Below are 23409 nucleotides of genomic sequence, written 5' to 3'. Positions count from 1 at the left end.
TCAAGTCTCCAGATTCCTATGTAGCCCAACTTCTTTCTACCTTCCAAAATATTACTATGCTTGTTTTCTGTACTATGTCTAGGGCTTTTTGGGGACAACCTAAAGGAATGGGATTACTTCATGTTAGTTGAACTGGAAGTCTCCTTAAAAGACCATTTTTTAAATATTAGCTTAGTTTACTACGTGGAATTTCCCCAGGTTGTCAGAAGTCACAAATCTTGTATTTTAGCAATTTACAACCTAGACTCTGCACTGAACAGATGCACAGAAAGATCCATAAACAGATGAATCAAATGCATACATAATAGGAAATAACAGTACCCTAAGTTTTTATAGGGCTTAATGGTTTACAGAGCACTTTACATATATAATGTATATACACAATGCTCATATATTTATAATTAAATATATAGATTTACTATACAAAGTATATCCATGTTACTTTATAAATATATATGTACATATTACTCTCAACAATGTTGCAAGGTAGGTGGAGCAGATATTGTTATTTGAAAAAAAATAAAGGCTGTTTGGTTAAGGTTCTTGCCTGAGGTTGAAAAGCCGGTAAGTAGAAGTGTTAGAATTTTTGTGACTCTTAGCCCTGAGCTCCTGATATCAAACCACACTACCTAGGGTAAATATCCCTCCATTGTAGCAGAAATCCTGTGCTTAACAAATAATCACAAAGCCTAATTTTGCCTTTTTGAGGTACAGTGGCTTGTTGGTTATAGAGTCAGATTCAAATTCAAATTCCAGCTCAACCGTGTCTTATTTGTATAATATTGGAGAAATTACTTAACCCCTCCATACCTCAGTTTCTTCATCTGTAAAATGGGGACAACTATAGTAATATATACTTCAAAAGGTTGCTTTGGATAATCACACATTTAAAGCAAAGTGCCTGGCATATTGTCAGCACTCAATAAATGGTAGGTAGCTATTATTATAATTAGGGATAAATGAAGCAAAAAAAAAAAAAAAAAAAAACCCAAACCAAAACACCACCACATTTCCATGAGGAAATAATGATTCAGATGCAAAGCTTTCAAAAGCAGAGAGGGTGCATCTGTTCATTCCTGTTTGGTTGTATCATACCTCACATATTGCTTAATAAACATTGGCATCTCTATAATTTTAAAACTGGAAGGACCTAAAAGGTCATTTATTTCAAGCTTCTCATTTTATAGATAAGGAAACTTAGGTTGGGAGGGGTTGAATGAATTACTTCAGTGTTAGTACACTTCTTGCTATACCTAGTAAAGCACACAAAAGAGTGAGCAGGAAATAAAGTATAGAAAGACACCCCAGAATCCAGAAAGGAAAAGATTTGGGTCAATATAACCTGGGGAGGTGGGGGACAGGTCCAAAAGGTATAAATACTTCCCTACAGGTTGGGTACCATATATGAGGGCAATGTCTGCATACCATCCTCATAGAAATCTATACAGGAGTAGCTTGCTTGCCACTTAAAAATCCGCATTTAAGTGGCAGTCTGCCCAAACCACACAGGAGACATAAATGAAGTGGAAAACATTCACGACAATATTTTTTGCTTGTAGTTGTACTTTTACTCATTTGTTAAACTGGTCTTAGTAACAATTTCCAGAAAAGTATGGAGATTTTTGTTTGTTTGTTTGAAAATGATGAAAACTGACTTTAAGTGATGAGAAGGAATATATTTTGTAATTCAGTATGTCATTACACATTTTGTCAGTTTACTCTTACTTTTATATTAGCTGTGAGCTAGAACAGTCAGTAAATTAATAAGCTCTTTTCTACAAGGTCTTTTTTAATAAAGTCTTTCTTACCCTTATCAAAAGTGTATTTTGCATAAAAGTACATTTTTAAAGTTTTTAAAAATAGATTCTCAAATCTGAAAGATGAAATTTTGACTTTTCCTATCTTGCCACTGTGTAATTTCAGATTTCTAAGAATAAATGAAAGTGAAAAGTATAAATATGAGATATGTTGAATAAGGGTGAGTGCTAAGTTCTAGTAATGTGCAACAGCTATTAAGCATTTCAAAAGATGTCAAAAGCAGTTCTAGGGGTGCCTGGCTGGCTCAGTCAGAAAAGCATGTGACTCTTGGGTGCCTGGGTGGCTCAGCTGGTTAAACGACTGCCTTCAGCTCAGGCCACGATCCCGGAGTCCTGGGATCAAGTCCCACATCGGGCTCCCGGCTCAGTGGGGAGCCTGCTTCTCCCTCTGACCCTCTCCCCTCTCATGCGGGGTTTCTCTCTCTCTCTCAAATAAATAAATAAATAAAATCTTAAAAAAAAAAAAGAAGAGCGTGTGACTCTTGATGTTGGGGTTGGAGTTCGAGCCCCACACTTGGGTGTAGAGATTACTTAAAAAAAAAAAAGCAGTTCTAAAGACTTTTTTGTTGTTGTTAGAGAAAAGTTGTTAAGTGGACAACAAAGGCAGTTTACAAAATGTATATAAAAAGAGCTATCTTTTATGAAAATGCACATATGGGTATATGTGTATACACAGGAAAAACTCTGGAAATTCACCCCAAATGTTAAAACTCATTTTTTTTCTGCTTCTGGGATTTCATGAAATTATTATTTATGTCCTGTTTTTTTCTAATTTCCTTATGATGAATATGTAATTTAGTCAGAAGACAAAGGGTTTCCTCTTTCCTTTGGATTAATATTAGTTAAATGTTACAGAGAATCAAATTTAAAGTTAAGGGAAGGACCAGAGCAAAGTCCAGAATGATTGCAAACTGAGAGGTTCTCCAGATTGAACAGAATATGGGGGCAGGAGTCCATTTGATACTGGCGTAGGGTTTTGTTTGTGTTTGTGTTCGTGCGTGAATTTTTTGTTGTATGGTGAAAATGCAACCACAGAAAAATAATTTGCAGTTGTTCTGAAAACTGATTTTCTTCCCTCTTGCTTCTAGAGACCCTCCTCTTAAGAAACCAAGGTATGGGCTTAAAGCAATTATGCACTGGATAGGAAGGGCCAATACAAACTAAAGAGGGAACATAAAGATCTCTGCCCTTACAAGTACTATTTTTCTTTCCTCAGTTAAATTCTAAACCTCTTCTCTCTCTCTCTCTTTTATAAGATTTTAAGTAATCTCTAAACTCAACATGAGGCTCAAACTCACAAACCTGAGATCCCACGTCCTAATGGCTGAGCCAGCCAGGTGCCCTGAAGTCTCTTCTCTTATTATGCTCTTTCCTTTAACAAATACCTAAAGCACTTTTTCTATTCTGATTAAATCACGTGAGAGAAAAAGAACAGTCAGCCCCAACCTAGGAGCTAACAATCTAATTGAGTAAGCAAATTGGAAAAGTTAACCAAGAAGAAAAGAGCACTATGCACTTAGAAATTAAATGACTTAACCCAGAGAAGTCGTATAGCAGGTCAAGGAATGGCTGGTAACTGTACTGTGGTCATGGTCTAGATCAGCACTATTCAATATAACTTTCTACAGTGATGGATTAGGATAGTAGCCACTAGCCACATGTGGTTAATGAGTACTTGAAATGTGGTCTGTACAACTGAGGATTTCAATTTTTAATTTTATTTAATTTAAAAAGCTATGTAGAGTTGGTGACTTACCATATTGGAGAATGCAGGCCAAGATCTAGAAGGTATCAAAAAAGTAGGACTTGTCTTGTTACTTGAAGAAAGGGGAGGATTTGAATGGCTTTGGACAAAGAAAGGCATTCCAGGAGAGGAAAAAGCATAGATGAACTGTGCTCACTTCACCCTGAAAATGTGAACATGTCCAGTGTTTGGATGGGGGATTATGATGGGTTGCTACACTGGGCAGACCATGCAGCTGAGAATTATGATTTGAAGCTGTCAGTAATGGGGAGTAATTAGTTCTTTTTCTTAATTGAGGTATAACTGATACATATTAGTTTCAGGTGTACAACATGATTTGATATTTGTATGATTATTTCTGATCAGTAGATAATAATAGCTCTTACATGTGTCAGGCATTATGTTGAGTGCTTTAGATAGATTATCTCATTTAACTATAACAACCTTTTGAGGGAAATGAAGATTCATTTGGTGGCACTGTAGGAGTAAGAGAAACAATTATGTAATCTTGGAAATATCTCAAGGTACTGATGATGAGGATGTAGAAGTTAAAAAGCCTCATTAGGACATTAGGAAGTCATACTCAGCAGTTAACTTGATGTCTGACTTCATGTGGAGGATGAATGAAAAAGGGACAAGATAATCTGCATCCCTAGGGATACTGATGAGGACAAAATCCAGGGGAACACCAATGATTCTGGGGTGAATGAAGGCAGTTGAATTAGCAAAGGGATCTTGGGAAGGATGTAGATGGGTGGCAATGGAAACAAGTTAGTAGAGTCGAGGAATTTGATAAAGGGTTTTGAGAGTCCTATAGATAAGTTAAAGTGAGGATGGAGGGGCATCTGGCTTTAGTTGGTGGAGCATGTGACTCTTGATCTTAGGGTTGTGAGTTCGAGCCCCATGTTGGGTGTAGAGATTACTCAAAAACAAAATCTTAAAAAAGACAAGGATGGAGAAGTGGCAGCTGTAGCTGGGAGTTAAGGTAATGCTGACAAAAATAGAGGAGTCAAAGGGAGGAAAGTCAATTTTGAAAGGAAATGTGAACTTTTTTTGACATGTTGACTAGAGGTAGTCAGTCTCTGGATGATAATGTCTTACTGGTTGGAGAGAATGTAGAGCTTATGAGGCAGATCAAGGCTGGAGAGGGGCGGATTGTAAAGTGCTATCTCAGGACAGCAGGTATTGAGGATAAAACCTGGGGCAAATGCCCACTCACATAGAGGGCTAAATGAGAAAGAAGAGCCAGCAAGGGAGAAGGGGTGACTGAACCATACAAGGACAATGTCAAGGGAGAATTTTATAGGTGAAAGTGAGTCAGAATTTTCTTGTGTGGCAGTGAGGTCAAGGAAAAAAAAAGACTGAGAAAAGAATGAGCTTATCAAGGAGATCAGGGAGGAAAAAGTGTCATGAATTTGTCTGGGCAGTTTGGCCATGAAGGGACTGAGAGGAAAAGGGAAACAGCTTGAGAAGGATAAATAAAGATCATCTCCCCCCCAATTCCCCAGGTAGGTCAGTCCCATTCAGTCTGAAAGCAGAAATGAAGGACCTAGTACAAAGGAGGGGAAGACGTCTGGAGGGAGGTGAGATGAAGCCAGCAAGCCAAGGGTTGGCAACTTAGAAGGGAGAAAAGACTCTTGTTCCTTTAGGTACACAAAATGGATGGTACGGACAGAAATACAGAGGATGCAGGAGCTGGATTTTTTTTTTTTTTTTTTATCTTCTCAGTGAAAAAGCAATCAGGGCCATCTGCCAAGAAAGAGGAGAAAGGAAAATGGGTTAGGTGGGGAGGAGAAAGGAGATTTATAACAGCAACAGCGAGGGCAGCCCTTGAGAATCACCTGAATGAAAGGATTGGGGACTAGACCAACGTGATTCTATTTTAGGCTGCCATCTCAGATTTACTTACGGGAACAGACAATACCAACGACCAGCATTTGTCATACGACTATTCCCTGCTTACTATGAGTGTTTACATATATTATCTCACTTAATTTCCCAAGAAGCCAGTGAAATATTAATTGCAATTATTTCCAAATTACAAAAAGGGAAATTGGGACTCAAAAAGATTTCGCCTTAATTAAAAAAAATTGCCTACTATGTTGCCAGGCACCGTTCTTGGGCAGAGATTTAGACAAAGGCTTGCCTTTATGGAGGTTTACTGAAGAGGTGCAGGCTGAAAAGTAACGAATAAATGAACCAGATCACTTCAGCTTTTAATAAATGGTGTGAAAATAAGAAAACTGGTGATACGGTTGATATTGTAATAAATATGACACAACACTGGAGGAGTGCGGGAAGGTGGAAACTCAGTGTGGTCAGGGGAGGGCCCTCTGAGGGGGCAAGTGAGCTGAGAACTTTAGGATGAGAAAGGTGAACGGGTTTTCCAGGCCAACGAAAAAAAGCTAAGTGCAGAGGCCGTGAGGCAATTACTAATGTGGCTTTTGGAGGAAAGCTAACAGCGCAACTGAAGCTTAGTGAACAAGGGGATACGGGCCAAGGTTGGAGGCACCACGGCAGTCCGGGAAGAATTTACGCAAAGGCGGTAACTCAAGTATCAATGGAGTAAGGCGCCCGAAAGCAGGGGGTAGGCTGTGCCGCTCTCCCACGCGGCTTTCCATTGCTTGATGCTACCCGCACACGGCGCAGAGAGGAGCTACCTGTCGAGAGTGGTTCCGAGCCCCGGAGCCAAGGAGCTGAGCCCCGCGGAGGGTGGGGAGTGTGACCTCCTCGCGGCACCAACGTCCCAGCAGCACCGACCGCCGCGCGGGGCTGTTCCCCTCGCCGGCCCCTGCGCGGCTACCGAGCAGCCCTCCTCTCCCCCCTCCACCATCGCCCCCGCCAGGAATTCTCGTCAGCGACCTCCGCCGGCCGCACTACCCGCCCCGCCCCGCCGGGCTTGGTTTTTCGTCCGGGGCGGCAAGTCCGTCTTCCAAAACTTCGGAATGACAGTAGCCCTAGGAGTAATGGGGAGATGACATAAATTATGACCAGGCGAACTCCTATAGAAAACAGACCTTTTAGTCTCTGCCTTGTTTTCCCTCATGGCTTCCCAGAAATAACTTGCTTCCCACTATGCACTCTAAGTCACCCCCTCCAACAGCGAGACTATTGGTTTGGCCCCTAGACTCCCATTGGCTGAAGGTTTACGCCTCGGTCAGGGATTGGAGAACGTTTGTTCCTTACGTATTCCCCGCGCCCATTGGTTCTTTTTCCCCGTTTCTGGGCGGAGTGGTTAGGGACGGTTTCCACCCTCTTGTTTACGGGGAGTGTAGTTGTAGCGCTCTCCGAGCGCCGAGGCTGTCTCCGAAGTTCCCTATTCAGCTCCTCGGACCAATTGGGTTCTTGCTCCACCCTCGTCCTCTGTCTTGCACGCTTCCCGCGTGGTACTGCCCACACCTTTAGAGCGGCGGCGCGAGCGGACGCTCGTCGCGTTCCTCCGCCCGCGTTCGCCAGGCTGCTCCCCCTCGAGGGTGCGCTTGGTACGGCCCGCGCCGCCTCTTTCCCTGGCTGGGGTGGCTGCCCCCCCCTCGGGTCGGCGGCGCTTGGTGCCGCCCGGGAGAACCAGGTCATCGGTCGGTTCCCGTGAAAACAAAAACAATCGGCGGCGCCGCCGCGGGCAGCCGAACGCGGCGAGTGAGGACCAGGGGCGCGGGACCGGGTGGGGAGAGCGAGCGGGAGCGGCAGCGAGTATCCGGGGGCCGGGGGGCCATGGGGCAGGCGGGCACGGGCTGCGCGGGGCTCCCCCGGCGCCGCGGCTAGCGCGCCCGCTGTCTCGGCCGCCTCAGCCGCCCGCGCCGCCCGCCTGGGGGACGAGGAGCAGGACGCGGCCTCGGCCGGGCCCGGGCCGAACGGCTGCGGACACCCGGGCGCCAGGGAGTCGAGCGCCGCCGCCGCCGCCGCCTCCGGGATGGATCAGTGCGTGACGGTGGAGCGCGAGCTGGAGAAGGTGCTGCACAAGTTCTCGGGCTACGGGCAGCTGTGCGAGCGCGGCCTGGAGGAGCTCATCGACTATACGGGCGGCCTCAAGCACGAGATCCTGCAGAGCCACGGTAGGGCGGCCCGGGTGGGCGCGTGGTGCAGGGCCCGGCCCGTTGGGCCACGGCGGGCCAGGAGGGGTGTCCCCGCGCCTCCCCCACCCACCCCAGCCCCCTGTGACTTTTATTCCTCGCGATTTGCCTCGAACCTACCCCGACTTCGTTGTCATTTAAGAGTGAGCGCGATCCACCCGGAAACCCAGCCCGGAACCACGGGTTCCAGCCGGGTTAAACCTGTGTGGGGGCCGGTCTGTGGCACCTGCAAACTGTCGCCGTCCCGGGGTGGGCGCCCCTCGCCCCCGCCCGACCCCGTGCTTTCTGGTCCCTGCGGGCTGAAAGTGCGCTGATTGCGTTGGACCGAGGGTCTGGGTGATAAGAGGGTCAGTGCAGGAAGCCCCTTCTTCCTCTCCTGCCCCAGATCCTTGTTCCGGGGACTTACTTTCCAAGTCTGTCTTTCTTTTTTCTTCTTTCTGTTCTTTTTTTTAAATTAGAAAGTCGAGTGTTATTCTTAGCTGTGGGTTAGCAGAACAGCCGCTGCTGCAACTTCACGATTTGCCTGCTGTGTGGAAGCAGCTCTTCAACGCCGCAGCAGCACAGACGATTGCTAGGAAACGAGCTCAAATTGTTCAGCTCTCCTAGTGCAGCCTGAGGAAGAACAGGCAACTTTCCTGACGCAAATTGTGGCACAAATAGTTACTTGCCTTACCTGGCCAAGTTTTTACTTGTTTTCCTTTCAGAAGACAGCTTTTCTGTAGTAGGTGTTTTACCTAGATTATTTCATTTTTGCCCTGGGACCTGGGGGCAGATACTTTGCTGAAGTTAACTTGTGGAAGCTGGTTGGGAGGGGTCTTGGTTTTGTTTTTTTAATAACAGGTTAAGGTCTGGTATCCTTAGACTGATATATTCATAGTGGTGATTCCTTCCGGTCAAGAAAGAAAGGACTTTATTCAATGGATTCATTCAAGAGTTTGAGGGAGTCTTCTCAATCCCTAGGCTGAACAGCAGTTTATGGAAAGGAAAGTTTGGTAGTTGAGGTGAAATGCGGATACTTGGGCAGGTGAGGTGAAGGCAGTGGCGCCATCTGAGTTTCTCCCCTCCTCCACCTTTCTTTCCAGACTCCTTTCAGTGGGGAGTAACTGCTAGCCCGTGATAAGGGAGTCTTAAAACATCTTATTCTGAACATGGCAGTCACTTTTGAACTCCGGGGAAGAAGCAAGCCTGCAACCATATGGGAAAAGGAGTTAGAATATTAATATGGAAAAATAAACAGACCCAGATGGCTGCTTGTGAAGGGGAAGTGGAGGTGGAGTTGGGTGGGAATCCTGGGAAGGCTCTGGTGAATTTGGTTTTTCGATATGCGGGATAAAACTGAAGGGCTGATGAAGACAGAGCCAAGGGCTTATGTGCACTGTTGGCTAAAGATGCTGTTAGAATTGGGAAAAGTAAGGTCTCAGATGGTTTCCTAGTATCATTTCTACTGAGGAGAGTGAAGGAGATGATGTAGGCTGCAGGGAAGAAAGACTGTAGGGTCTAACCACACCTTGAACTCCTCTTGGAGAGTGGAGGCCCATGGAGGAGCCAGCAGAAACAGAAAAGGCAGGAGCTTAGAAAAAAGAGAAGTTGGTCAGCTGGTATTTGGCTGTTGGGAGTCAGTGACCGTCTGCTTGCAGCTTCATAGAGTTAAAATAAACTAGATTAGTGGGGATTAAGAAAAATATGCAAACTGAAGTGTAAGGAGGCCCAAGGCTGTTTAAGTACAAGGGTGGGAGGTGTGTGTGTCTGTGTCCCTCTGTCTCTGTCTGCCTGCCCCCCTGCCCATCCGTTCCAGGAAATCTATGTCTTGTTCAAGGCTGAAAGGGAAAGAATGAATGAAGGGTCTAGACTTGGAGAGGTGGAAGTAGCATTTCCTTTTTAGGGACCAGGTCAGAGATTGAGGGGTTGGGTAGGCAAAATTTGAGAGAGAAGATGGAAAGTAAAATACCTTCCTATAAGAGAGGGGGGGTATTAGTTGATGGGGGAAGTGTGATTGCAAACCTTGTTTTAGGGAATTTGGGGCCCATCTCAGATGGATAAAATAATTGCCAGAAATTGCTGAAGCACGTTTGCTTTAGACAAATTCTTTTTGCTTGGTATTGGGGAACTTTGCAAGGAATATATGGTGTGAGGGTATTAGCCACAGATAATGCCATGCTATTCAAATGGTCTGACTTGGTGAATTGCATGTGTTCCTTTCTCAGCCTCCTATTTTTTATCTTCTTGTCTATCAAATTGCAGTTTGATGTTGGTATTTCTTTGATTTTCTTTAATTCTTTAATAATAGGATTAAGTGACTAAAGGCAGTTATGAAACATGAAAGAAAAATAAATACCGCAAGTGCCAGGTCTAGTTTCCAAAGTAAACTCTTTTTTCTAATGGTATTCTTATGTGTGGAAGCAAACATCATGCTTTGGTATCTTGGTTATGGTAATTTTCAAAGCAGATAATTTCTAATGTTCTCTGCCAGTGATGTGGTGGGTATTACATTTGTATCTTAAATATACCCTTCCTAAAGTTATGTCTACTGAAGTCTGAGTTTGGAACTCCATTTTCAAGTTTGAATGTACTTGTTTGGGCAGTTGATCTTGTGGGCTCCTGTGACTTGAGAGAGGGGCTCCAACTGAGACCATCTGTCAGGGCTTTGGATCTCATTCTCTGGGGCTATTTGTGGTAATATTCTTGTAAGAATGTGATGTGAATAAAGTAGAATCTTGGGAACCGTATAGATCCCCCAACATGGCATCATACTGATGGTGAGTAACTGCCTGATTCAGAAGTGTCTTTTTAGCTAGGGTCAGGGGATCAGTTCAGTTTTTGAGGATGATTCACATTTTCTTATGTTTAAATATCTTTGTTCTAAAGTGAGCGAACAGTTATACTAAATGAGGACAGTTAGAATAGTTTGTGGTGGAAACATCATACGTAAATGAAGATTAGTAAGCCCATTGACAACCCATATCCACTCTCACCACTTTTATTCCAGATTGTAAAACTGCCCAAAGGGGGCTAGCCTGGCAGCTGGCTTGGAAGTAGTCCTGTAGTGAGCCCTAACATTTCTTTCATTGGCTCTAAATTGCCTCTGTATAGCCTGAAATTCTTTCATATAAACTTTACCTAGTTATTTCATTTAAAATGCATTTTTCTTAATTCACATACCTTTGGGAGAATAAAGGTGATGTGGATGGTCACTTACACCTGGTGGATTAGTTGGTACTTTGCCATTTAATCCACCTCTAACCAATTCCAGCCTGGGAAAAGGAAAATCTTTTTTTAAAGTTAATTTATTTTTTTAATGGGCGTGAGGCCTAAGGCAGAGGAGTACTTTCAGTGTAGAAGGCTCTGACCGAAGGGGCCCCGATTGATATGTGCGGGCTTTGACTAGGTCACAGCCGGCCATGGAGTTTTGGTGGTTGAGGGGCAGCATAATGGTAACAGAAGAGTGAAGGGGTTAGTAAAGAATCACAGAGAATACTAAAAAGAAGTTCTGTTGAAGCCTGATTCATTCGTCTTCTGGAGACTGACTGAAAGGCTTTCTTTAGGTCCAAGAACTGCCTGGGAAACCTTAGGGTGGTAGGTTGGATGATGGATGGGAGAGTGATCCAGAGCCTGCTGAGTGAGGTATCTGAGGTAAAAGGGATTAGAGATGACTGTTCACAGCAAAAGAAAGGTCTGTGCTGAGGTGTTTGGGCTGGGAAAGGAATACCTTTTTTTAAAATTTTATTATGTTAATCACCATACATTACATCATTAGTTTTTGATGTAGTGTTCCATGATTAATTGTTTGCGTATAACACCCAGTGCTCCATGTAGAACGTGCCCTCCTTAATACCCATCACCAGGCTAAACCATCCCCTCACCTCCTTCCCCTCTAGAACCCTCAGTTTGTTTTTCAGAGTCCATAGTCTCTCATGGTTCATCTCCCCCTCCGATCCCCTCCCTTCATTTTTCCCTTCCTACTATCTTCTTTTTTTTTTTTAGCATATAATGTATTATTTGTTTCAGAGGTACAGGACTGTGATTCAACAGTCTTACACAATTCACGGCACTCACCATAGCACATACTCTCCCCAATGTCTACCATTTTTAAGCTTAATTTGCCAGAAGTTCAAGGATTGTACCAAACTCTGAGTCTTACCCTTAGTTACTTTGATTAAATTTCAGGTTCACTTAATTTCCTCCTCTTGGGAAAGAGGAGAGCACTGTCATTTAGTTGTACCAGCTTTTCAGTGAGTTTCTCTGTGCACATGAAGTTTGGTCTAATTTTCTGTATGGTTGATGCTGTTTGGTGATCATTCCTAGTGTGCCCTTGATCTAATTTGGGTAATGCGCTAGTGCTTCTCAAACTTCACTAACAAATGTGCACTCTTATTTTTCAGATGGATTCATGGTTTCTCTTAAGTGGAAGTGAAAGGCACTGTAGGCACTGATATTTGTGAAATCATAGGTTTGGTGTATCAGATATAATAAACTATTAAAAGCACATTCATAACTATTAAAATATTATTTCACATACAGCTAAAATCACTATTCATATCAGTGGTGTGGGAACCACACTTTGGACAGCCCTCAATTAACAGGCAGATAGTATGGATAAATGTTGGTGATTTGACTTGTGGTTGTTTATATGCTTTTTAGCTTTTTTTTTTCCCTCTATTGGCGAATATCTTTTGTTTCCCATTAGCACTTCTTTGGTGGAAGAACAGAAAAGAACTATATATCAAGTATTGCTGATATTCTAATTTCACATTTGGTAAATGGAGATTAGACTGAAATAGTAGGGTAGCATTTATGACATGTTTGACGTGTACTGGGAAAGTTACAATCTTTGTTAAGAGTCAAGGGTATGCAGTTTGTTTAAAAGTTATTTATAGGCTAGGGGCACCTGGGTGGTTCAGTCAGTTAAGTGTCCAACTCTTGATCAAGCTCAGGTCTTGATCTCAGGATGGTGAGTTCAATGCCCATGCTTGGTATGGAGCCTACTTTAAAAAAATATTTTTAGGCTATTATAGGGAGTTGTATTATAGTTTCTGAAAATGATTCTCTGACTTTTTTTAAAATGAATTTTCTAAATTTAAATTTTATTTGTTTTGAGTAGATAATTTGTTCATATGGTATAAATTCAAATGATAAAAAAAGGATACCCAGTAAGAAGTCTCCCTCCTACTCTTATTTGTGGGCCACCTAGTTGCCCACTTCACAAAGATGCTAGCTTCCAGAAAAATTAAGAAAAATCAGGGAAATAATAATTTGTCACTATTCATTTTTACTTTGAGGCATTGGACATGTAGTTCTACTTACTGTGATTTAGGCTTAGTATTATTGCAATTTACAAGTTGGTAAAGACAATTTGTAGAAGTGGTCAACACGTATATTAGCTTCTAAAACTCCTTTTTTTGTGCGCGTATGTGGTCTGACTCCAGTAGTTAAAACTCATTTAAAGCATAATCCTCCGTCTTTCTTTCTTTGGTGAACCAAAGAGAATTTAGTTACTGGTTGCAGAACTGCTTCCAGTTTTTAAAACTTGAAGGTAACAAATGAGAAGGTAAATAGGCAATTAAGCATGGAAGAGAAAGCAAACTGTGGCCACGTTTTAAACTAATTTCTGTGGTATGGTTTTTATCAGTAGACAGAAAACAGAGATTCAGGGTCATATGGTATGGATAACTCTTCATTCTAGAATTTGAGTTGTGTATATTATATATACTTACTGAAAAGTATGCTTATTTATACATATAAATCCCTGTGCTTTTCAGAGCCTCCCAGGGTTGAATGTATTATGTTGAATGAATATTAAAGGATCAGGGTTTGGTAGACAAGTGGTTTGCTTATTCAGCCTTTTTGTTTGGTGTACTTGAAGTAGGCTACAGTATCTGGTCTCTCAGTTGTCAATGAAACTTTTTGCTAAATATTAACAAGACACTATTGGGAGAGAAAAGGATTTTATTTATTTATTTATTTATTTATTTATTTATTTATTTATTTATTACATTAGCCGCTGTATAGTACACCATTAGTTTTAGAAAGAGGAAGGACTTTAAATTTTTAATTGGATAAAATTTGATACCTACTTTTAATATCTAGTCTGGAAAGTAGCAGGTAAGTAGGCCAGAAAAGTTTGGGTGGATAACAGTAGTCATTGTTCAAATACTCTAAGAGAAGAATAGACCAGTTAGCAAGCTACTTGGGCTGTTTTAGACGGTGAGAATAATAGGTTAATGTGGGCATTTCCAGTTAAGGTTTGGAAGCTGATTTAATTTTGTCAGCCATTCCTTTCCAGGTTCTTTTAGGAGATAATTCTTTATTTGGCACCTTATTCATTCAGACTAGAATCTGTTCAGGATTCTTTTGATTGCAGGTGGCAGAATAGTTTTAATTAAAATGGACTTTGTTGACTCATAACTAAATAGGCTGAGGTTAAAGCCAGCTGGCTCCAGAAGCAGAGAGGATGTCATAAGGATTGATCTTTTTCTCTTCCTCCCTCAACTGTGGTTTCCATGGTTGGCTTCATTCTCAGAGGAGCTTTCTCCACATGGAGGTAAAGATGGTCAGTGGAGTTCATATCATTCTTATATTGCTAGTGATCCCAAAGACAGGAACATGCCTTTTTTTTCTTCATTTTCAAACATAAAATTACCAGGGAGTATTCCATGCTGTCTTGGTTCGGGTCTAACCCTCTCTCTGAATCAATAACTGGGGCCAGGGCATGGAGTCCATTGGCTACCTTGGGACTACCATGTCAGGAGATGTACAGCCATGTGATCATAGAGAAGAAAGAGTTCTAGAAAGGAAAACTTGTACCCAGATGAAAGTGATAGATGTCTGTTATAGTTGAGCAGCTGCCAGTTACACCAATAACAGTGTTCTTTGAGGTGTTTTCTTGACTAGCCCAACCTTTATTTCTTAGTTTTTGCCTTCCCTCCGAAATATAATGTTCATACAATTCAAATACTGAGTTGCTGGTGCAACTTAATTTGTAGACTAAAAAAAAAAAAAAAAAGAATTTGGTTCATGTTACCTTTGGGAACTTACTTGAAATTGCTTGTATGCTTGGCATAGTAAAATCATTTTACTAAGGTTATTTTATCTTTTAAGTAGTTTCTAATTCTGGATAATAACATTGGTAAGGGAGAAACTTGCCAACACTTCTGTGATACGATACTAGAAATTTCCATTCTTTCCATATCTTTGTCTCTTAGTCATTAGGATAGTGAAAATGGTGTTTTGGTAAACTATTCACTTAGGACCTTAAAACTGATTTGTTTTTATTTGGGTCCCTGCTTTTTCATCGGTAAAATCTTTGAAAATAACCCCAAAATGCGGTATAGGGGAGAATTATAGAAGGCTCTAGTCCTGAGCTATGTATTGGAGCCCCATGGTGCTCCGTGTAATCCCTAGAAGTTGATAGATACCAGGGATGTGATGCTCTCTAAACTCAGCATTTTTTTGAAAGCTTCAAGAGTTTGTAGAAGAATGGTAGAAATGTCTGGCCTTCCTCTTAGATTAGGTGTAGTCTAATCCCTCAAAGAACAGAGACTAGAATCTCCAGCAGGACTTGAGACTTTTAGAAATATACTTTCACCTTATTTGGGTTCGGTGATTTGTGGCTCAGCTCAGAATGGTTCTTAGAGAACATTGTTCTCAGAGTCCATAAGGCTATACTGCGAAGTCTATAACACTTAAGATTGAGCCTGAATACTTTCTTCTCATTTTGAGGTATATCGTCTGGCTGTGTGTTATCTTTGATGAGTTTGCTGTATCTGTGGGATCCATCTAGATTTAATATCTCATTATTGATTATATGAAGGTATTCAGGAGGAGATAAGGAGTGACTTAAAAGAAACATTATATATGGCTTTGGACCTCCAGGAACTTGGAGGCTAGTTAGGGAGATAAGATGAGTCTGCCACTTGGAGAGTAGACCACAAAATTTTGTCCTTGAGCTTAGGAGATCTGAGTTTGAGTCCTTGCTCTGCCACTTTACTGGTTCTCTAATCTTGCTTAACCTATTTCCTCTTCAATAAACCGGTAACTTATATCACAGAGTTAGGAGAATTAAATAGGTAGTAGATGTAAACTGGCTTTAAAATCTGAAAACAAGGTATATTTGTTATTTTTAATGTCTGCCTTTTTTGTTTTTATTTTTTTTAAGGTCTGTGCCTTTAAGCAGTGTTAAGCACTATGGAGACACTTTGACTATTAGGTATCTTTTATACTGGTGTATGTTAGCTACCATTCTGTGCCCAGTAGTCTGCCTAACTGAATATTCCATAAGGAATATTCAAAAGGTGTAAGATGCAGTCTTCAAGGAACTTTATAACTTGGATAATGAGACCAGACTTTTACATTTGAGAGGGGAAAAAACCATGGCCATGACACAGTATAAATAGCAGTACTTCTGGTTGGTATAAATACTAGCAGATCAGAGAAAGAGAGAGAAAAAGCCCTTAGAAAGAACTGCTGGCTATGTGTGTGGGTTATTTCAATTGAACTTCAGAGCACCTGGTCAATAGTTATTAATTGCCAATTAAATGAAGAACTGGGCTAAATCTTGGAGTTAACAAAGGGCAAGCAATCGTTCTCATGCTCTAAGAACTTTCTGTCTAGTTAGGGAGATGACACTGGTGTGTTTTTAACCAACTGTGCCCAGTAATGCAAGGCCATGTACATAGGCCAATGCTGACTGAGTAGTACAGGCAAGAAGGGGTGGGATTTGAGACAGAGTCCTCTAACCTGTCAAGTTTCAGTAACAGAGATTGAATGTGGACAGTAGGAAGATAGGATGGGGCACCAGAAGTGGTGGTTGGCAAGAACAAAGGTACAGAGGAGTGAGAGAACAAGAGGCATTCTGGGAACAGGGAAGGACCAGAGCAGGGAGAAATAGAAGAATTAAAATTAAATCAGAATCAGGGTTTATAGAGTCACACATACCAGGGAAAAAGTAGACTGGGAAAATGTTGAATGACTTGGATGGGGAGTACATTTTGAACAGGGACTGGACAGGGACATTATATTGAGACCAGTTAGCAACATTTACGTTGATTGGAGTTGGGAGTGCAGTTTGGCTAGAGGCAAGAGGACTAGTTAAGTGTCAACTTAGACCTGATGAAAGAGGGACCTGTCTTTGGGTAGTGGTGGTAGAGATGTACAGGGACCCATGCATGGCATCTCCTGAGGGAAGGAATTACCAGGACTTGTTGTGTGGATGTAGTCTGGCAGGATGGGAGAGAAGGGTCAGAAAAATCAAAGCTTAATCTAAGGTTTGAGCATGAGTGACAGGTAAGACAGTTATGGAACCAGGAAGAAAATAAGTTTATGAGATAGAAATTTGAGTTTGATTTTTAAGTATGAAATTTACATTTAAAGACTACAAGAAACCTTATCTGTTTCAGCCATTCATTTCAGAGGTATAGAAGGAGATAGCTAGAGATTAATTCTCTATTTAGAATTTGAAGGGAATGACTAGGCTCTCCAAGTAGGACTGTCTAGCAGACATTTGAAAACTGGTGCTTTGTGTCCTCTTTTCTTCTTCATCTCCCTCAGTTCTTGCCTCATCATGTATTTTTGAAGCCTTCTCTTTCTTCCCTTTGCTTGTCATTTTGGTCTAGCTCTCTGCTCTAGGCGCACTATTAGTCTATACCATGTAATTTAGCTTTTAAATATAAACTTTCTTTTTTTTTCTTTTTTCTTTTTCCCCCTTATGGTTGGTTTTGCAGCACACCAGGCTGTGATTTGGTGCACTGGATCAGAACACACCTATCTGAATCTGTGTTCTGTTCTGGAAGGTCAGGGGTTGACCCCAAAAATACTGTGCTTTGTAGATTTGCCACCTATTAATATACTGAAAAAAGTTTGTTTTGTTTTCAGTGTGTACTGCCCGTAGAAAAAAAATGAGTGTGTTCTCATTGTGCGTTTTTCTTCCTCTGAGTGTTGAGCGGCTGCTGTGTTCTAGGTGCTGAGGTAGCTGATCAGAAGCCCCAAACGCCAATAGGCCACGATTTAGTTTGTTACTCACATTATGAAACAGTCCTTTTATTATTATTTTTTTAATACGAACCTTTTCAAGTTTCAGGTTTTTCTATTTTAATATTTTGCGATCTTTTCCATGTTCACCTTGCCAGTGACTTCTTTAGAATCAATCTTAGACCCTTTTATTCTTTGTCTCCTTTTATTCCCATCCTAAATTTCTTAATCTGTCTAGAATACTTGATCTGTACCCTGAACACTGCTGACAGAGGCATTCGGCACTCAGTAAATTGACTCTGAGTGTCATGGTTCTACCTTCCTTTTGACTTTAGTCTTTTTTCCCCGTTTTGTCTTTGTCTAGTATCATTTTGTTTAAGATATTAAGACTTTAAAAAAATAAGAGCAGTATGAGGGAGCCAGGGTGGCTCAGTTGGTTAAGTGTCCCAACTCTTGATTTCAGCTCAGGTCCTGATCTCAGCGTGGTGAGATCAATCCCTGTGTCTGGTGTCGGGGGGTGGTGGGGGGAGCAGGGAGCCTGCTTAAGATTCTCTCTCTCCCTCTACCCCTCCCCCCCTTAAAAGGAGTGGGATAATGTAGAATTTTTTTCCCCTTACAGCCTTCTTTTGACTTTTTCTATTTTAACTTTTTTTTTAGGAATTAATCTAGAATGAATTCTGGAATATAGCTCTTTGTGGTCCCGGTTTTCATTTAGGTATAGTTAGGATGTTTACTAAATGGATTTTTTTGCCTTCACATCAAAACTTGTGTGCCATTTTGTTTTCCACTTAATTCCAAATTTAAAATCTCTGTCCATTTTATGAAGCGGAGTTAACTTTTAATAATGCAAAAGAGCTCAAATGCAATATGTGTAATATTTACACATACTGGATATTTAAAATGTTTTCTGTCTCCGTCATATTCATAAGATTGTTAAGTCAGGTCTTAGTGATTTCTGGGGAATGCTACTATTTGCTTCTACCAAAATATTCTAGTCCTAGGTGGTGGTGTTTTCAGCCATTTTGGACATCTGAATAATAATCATCATAGTAATCACCTTTCTGTGTTGTGCCTCACCATTTTTTATAGAGTGCTCTTAATTATAGGGGTTCTCATCTCTCATGTGTTTGACTCTTAGGCAGCATGTACTTCATGGTGTAATTGACACCTTTAAACTGCCTTTTACAGGCCAGATTAGAACTTTTGATTATCTGTCCATGAGCAGATATATCAAGCTAAACCATTATAGTGCTGCCTGCCAACTAGCTGTTTAGTTTGAGCAATATTATCTTTCTTTAATAGTGTGTACAGTTATTTGAGGGGTTTCTTCCCTTCTGATATCCTAAATATAAGTGGCAAACAAAATTGCAAATGCGAACACTGAGTAGGGTTGGGAATATAGTTTTCAGTCTTAATTTCTTTGTCTTGATTGTGTTAGATGAGCCAAAATGATAAGTAAATCTTGTCCCATAATTGGACATATGGTTTTTTTAAGCCATGTGATTATGAAGGAAAATAATTGAACAAATAAATGATAGAACTGTATTGAAATGTTATTTATAAAACCAAGGTATAATTAGGAATTTTGTAATTTTTCCCTGTGTGGGAATTGGGCACCCCTTTTATTGTGTAAGTTTGTTCTACCTTGCTACATTCTGACTTGGGGTATAATTTTACAGGAACACGTTATGTATGAAAGTTGAAATGTATTTCATTTTTTTGACACACCTTAGCATAGTTTTCTTTTACAAACACAGAAACTGTGGCTCAAAACACAAACCTGTTAATTTTTTTCCCAAGTTTTTACCTACATATTTAAAATTTTTGAGGCGAGGGAATGGTCAGTACTTGGAAAAGGGAAGGAACTTACAACTGGGGGGACTCTGTTCAATGAGTGTGTTTTATTTGGACCTTAGTGTGTGTGTGTGCGTGTGCACGTGTGTTATTTATTTGGTATTTGGAAAATTTAGGCCATAGTGCTTTGCATAGTACTCACTAAATACCCTGGAAGGGAGTAGAAGGTCAGTGAGCTGCTGGAGTGTGAAACTGCTGGCAGTTCAGAGGGTATTGGTTCAGTGTGTTGGCAGTGCCAGAGTCTCCAGTGCTGGGCTTGAAAAGAAGAACATGTAATTTACTAGGGGCCCTTGGCTGGCTCAGTCAGTAGAGCATGTGACTCTCGATCTGGGGGTCGTGAATTCAAGCCCCACCCTGGGCGTGAAGCTAAACACCGAAGATTAAACAATCATATTTCCTATCTTCAAGTAATTTCATGAGGGTGATACACAGATATTTACAGTGAAGTGTGAGACTCTGATAGAGAAGTACAGGATGGTATGGAAACAAACAATTTATTGTTTCTTTGAAACTAATGGACATAAATCCTGAAATGGCTAGGCAGTGAAGCCCAAGGGCAGAGCTTGAGGTCTTAGCTGGGCTCTCTAAAAAATGGTTTAGGAGTTAACTCAGATGAAAGAAGCCAATCTGAAAATGCTACATGCTATATGATTCCAACTATCCAGCATTCTGAGGAAGGCAAAACTGGAGACAAAAGGATCAGTGGTTGCCAGGGGTGGGGTGGAGGAGAAAGATGAATAGGCAAAGCACAGAGGCTTTTTAGGGCAGTGAAAATACTCTCTATGATACTATAGCGATGGATATATGCTGTTATACATTTGTCAGAATCTGTGGGTGCAACACCAAGGGTGAACCCTCAGGTAACTATAGACTTTGGGTGATAATGATGTGTCAGTGTAGGTTCATCCTTGGTTTAAAAAAAAGAAAAAATGTACCATTCTGGTGGGTGATACTGATAATGGGGTGGGGAGGCCAGTTTATCGGGAAAAGCATAGTAAACAAAAGTAAGGTTTGTTGTGCAGATATAAGTCTGAACCTTTTTCACTGATAAGTTTCATATGATTTAGAGCCATTCTTCTCTTCCTGGTGTAGAGAGAGAGAGACACTCTTACTAATGGAGATTTCCCTCATAAATGTAATTTCCCTTACAAAAGGGTGACTTCTCTGTTTTTAGAACTTTTCCTGTATCTGCTGTTTCTCACAGTAACATGCTCAAAATAATCCTTATGCCAAAGAAGCATATTTTGGGGTGGCAAATTCTGCTACCCTTCATCCCCACAGTAGCCCCATGGCTGGTTCCCTCATTTCTTTCAAGTCTTTGCTGAGATATCACTTTCTCAGGTATATGGGGAATCTCTGTACCTCACACAATTTTGTTGTAAACCTAAAACTACTCTTAAAAAACAAAACAAAACACAACAATCTTTGGGGCACCTGGGTGGCTCAGTCGATTAAGTGTTTGCCTTTGACTCAGGTCATGATCCCAGGGTCCTGGGATTGAGTCCCCATTGGGCTCCCTGCTCAGCAGGGAGTCTGCTTCTCCCTCTCCCACTCCCTCTGCCTCTTCCCCTGGCTTGTGCTCTCTCTCACTCATGCCTTCTCACTCTTAAATAAATAAATCAGTAAATAATCTTTAAAGAAAAGAAAAGTACATCTGGTCACTGTAAGTGATGAACACTGCCTAAGAACTGTTTCTTTCATGCTTATGTATGGGCCAGGAGTTCAGGGAGGTTATTGCATTGAAAGACACAGTTGGCGGCACCTGGGTGACTCAGACTCTTAATTTCAACTCAGGTCATGATCTCAGTCATGATCTCAGGGTTGTGAGATCCAGCCCTGTGTTGGGCTCCATGCTGGGCATGGAGCCTGTTTGGGATTCTCTCCCCACCCCCCTGCACTCTTTTTTGCTCTCTCTCCCTCTTAAAAAAAAAAAAAGAAGAAGAAAAGAAAGAAAGAAAGAAAAAAGACACAGTTGGCACAGGACTTCATCCTGGGTAAAAAGTGATCACCACAGTGGCCAACTGGGATTCTGACATTTACCTCACATCTAGTTTAGTTATGGTAAAGATGGCTATTAGTAATTCCCCAGCTTTATTTCTAGGAACTGAATCCATTTAGATTTCTTTCACAGAAATGTTCTTCTAGAAGCAGGTTTTGTTTTCAGACAGAGAAATCAGAAGAACATTAGAACTCTCCCTTTAGGACTTAGAGATTTGGTCTCAGTTTGATTATTACAGTGATTTCTAAACCTGTTTTTACCTTTGGCCGCTTTCCACTAAACCCATTTGAAAATGCATTAGTGGAATCTTTCTCTTTGAACAGGGCTTTCCCAGGGTTCTCTTTCAGATTATTCCATTATACTTTTCTTACACTTCCGAATACATTGTAGAAATTATTTTTCCTTGGGGTGTACTGAGAATTCTGAGCGTTAATTAATTGACCTTATACTACTAGTATCTGTCCTTTATAAACTTGAAAACCAAAAAGTGTAGGGTCTTATAGATGGTAAAGGAAAAAGAAATGATAGCAGCGCCAAACTTAAGACATTTAAGTTGCTGAGATTTGAAAATATCAGTGAATTTTAAGGTTGGGGTGTGGAAGTTCAGTTGGTAAATTCCAGATGACCTCTGTCCTCCAGCTTGGTGTCCACTTTTTTGTTCTTTAACCTTTTGTTTAATCACCCTTTAAAAGGGTGACTTCTATGGTATGTGAACTATTTCTCAATTTTAAAAATCTTAAAAATGCAAGCCATAAGTTCTATCCATTCTAGCATGTTTGTTTCTACAGTCAGTAGACAACAAAGTAAACACTTTCATATACATGAGTATGAGGTTTCTTTGGGAGTGATGAAAATGTTCTAGGATTAGATAATGGTTATGGTTGCACATCTCTGAATACTCTAAAAGCTGGTGATTATGATTCACCTCATACTTACTAACAGTCACTCTCCATTCTACCCTTCGCCAGCCTCTGACCCCCATGAATCTACTTTTGTCTATGGATTTGGAGATTTCATATAAATGAATCATACAATATATGGCCTTTTGTAACTGGCTTATTTCAGTCAACACAGTTTTTTTAAGGTTTGTCTATGTTGTAGCATGTGTCAGTGCTTCATTCCTTTTCATGGCTGAATAATATTCCGTTATATGGCTATGCCACATTTATCCAGTCATCATTTGGACATTTGGATTGTTTCAACTTTTTGGCTATTATGAATAATGCTGCTGTGAACATTTGTGTGTGGACGTATTTTCATTTCTCTCAGGTATGTATCTAGCAGTGGAATTTCTGTGTCATATGGTTATTCTCTTTAGCTTTCTGAGGAACTGTCAAATTGTTTCCTTTAGCCACTGCACCATTTTACATCCCACCAGCAATGTGTGAGGGTTCTAAATTCTCCATATCCTCCCCAACTCTTTTTGTTGTCCATCTTTTTCATTAGAGCTATCCCAGTGGGTGTGAAGTAGTTTCTCCTCGTAGTTTTGATTTGCATTTTTTTCTCTTTTGACTAATGATGTTGAACATCTTGTCCTGTGTTTGGTTATTTGTTTTATCCTCTTTGGGGAAAAAATGTCTATTCAAATTCTTTGTCCATTTTTATTTTTTTAAGATACTTATTTGAGAGAGCGAGCAGGGGGAAGAGCAGAGGGAAGAGCAGAGGGAGATGGACTTCTGTGCTGAGCGCAGAGCTCAACATGGGGCTTGATCCCAGGACCCTGAGATCATGACCTGCGCCAAAATCAAGAGTGGGACACTTAACCGACTGAGCCACCCTGGCGCCCCTGCCCATTTTTAAATGGGGTTGTGTTGTTGGGTTGTAACAGTTCTTTGTACATTCTGGATACTAGACCCTTATTTGACATATGAGTTGCAAACAGTTTTTGTCATTCTTTGGATTGTCTTTTCAATTTCTTGGTAGTATTTGAAGCACAGAGTTTTTTTGATAAAGTCCAATTGA

The 23409-nt window shown here is 41.1% G+C and overlaps 1 protein-coding gene across 3 annotated transcripts in view; it reads left to right on the top strand.

The window, feature by feature from the left end:
- Positions 1–6997: 6997 nt before the first annotated feature.
- Positions 6998–23409, top strand: part of RMND5A (required for meiotic nuclear division 5 homolog A) — a 58672-nt gene continuing 42260 nt past the window's right edge. For 2 of the 3 annotated variants that reach the window (XM_028122395.2, XM_028122394.2), the window contains exon 1: positions 6998–7613. In XM_028122395.2, the coding sequence (XP_027978196.1) occupies positions 7472–7613 (142 nt within the window). In that variant the 5' untranslated portion in view covers positions 6998–7471. The remainder of the gene's footprint in view (positions 7614–23409) is intronic. The other variant, XM_028122393.2, reaches the window with a different exon arrangement.

This window comes from Eumetopias jubatus, unplaced genomic scaffold (genome assembly GCF_037043125.1).
Source record: "Eumetopias jubatus isolate StellerSeaLion01/CBP00866 unplaced genomic scaffold, mEumJub1_p1.0 scaffold_9, whole genome shotgun sequence".
Taxonomy (NCBI): domain Eukaryota; kingdom Metazoa; phylum Chordata; class Mammalia; order Carnivora; family Otariidae; genus Eumetopias; species Eumetopias jubatus.
This window is presented reverse-complemented; position numbering and strand designations above follow the sequence as displayed.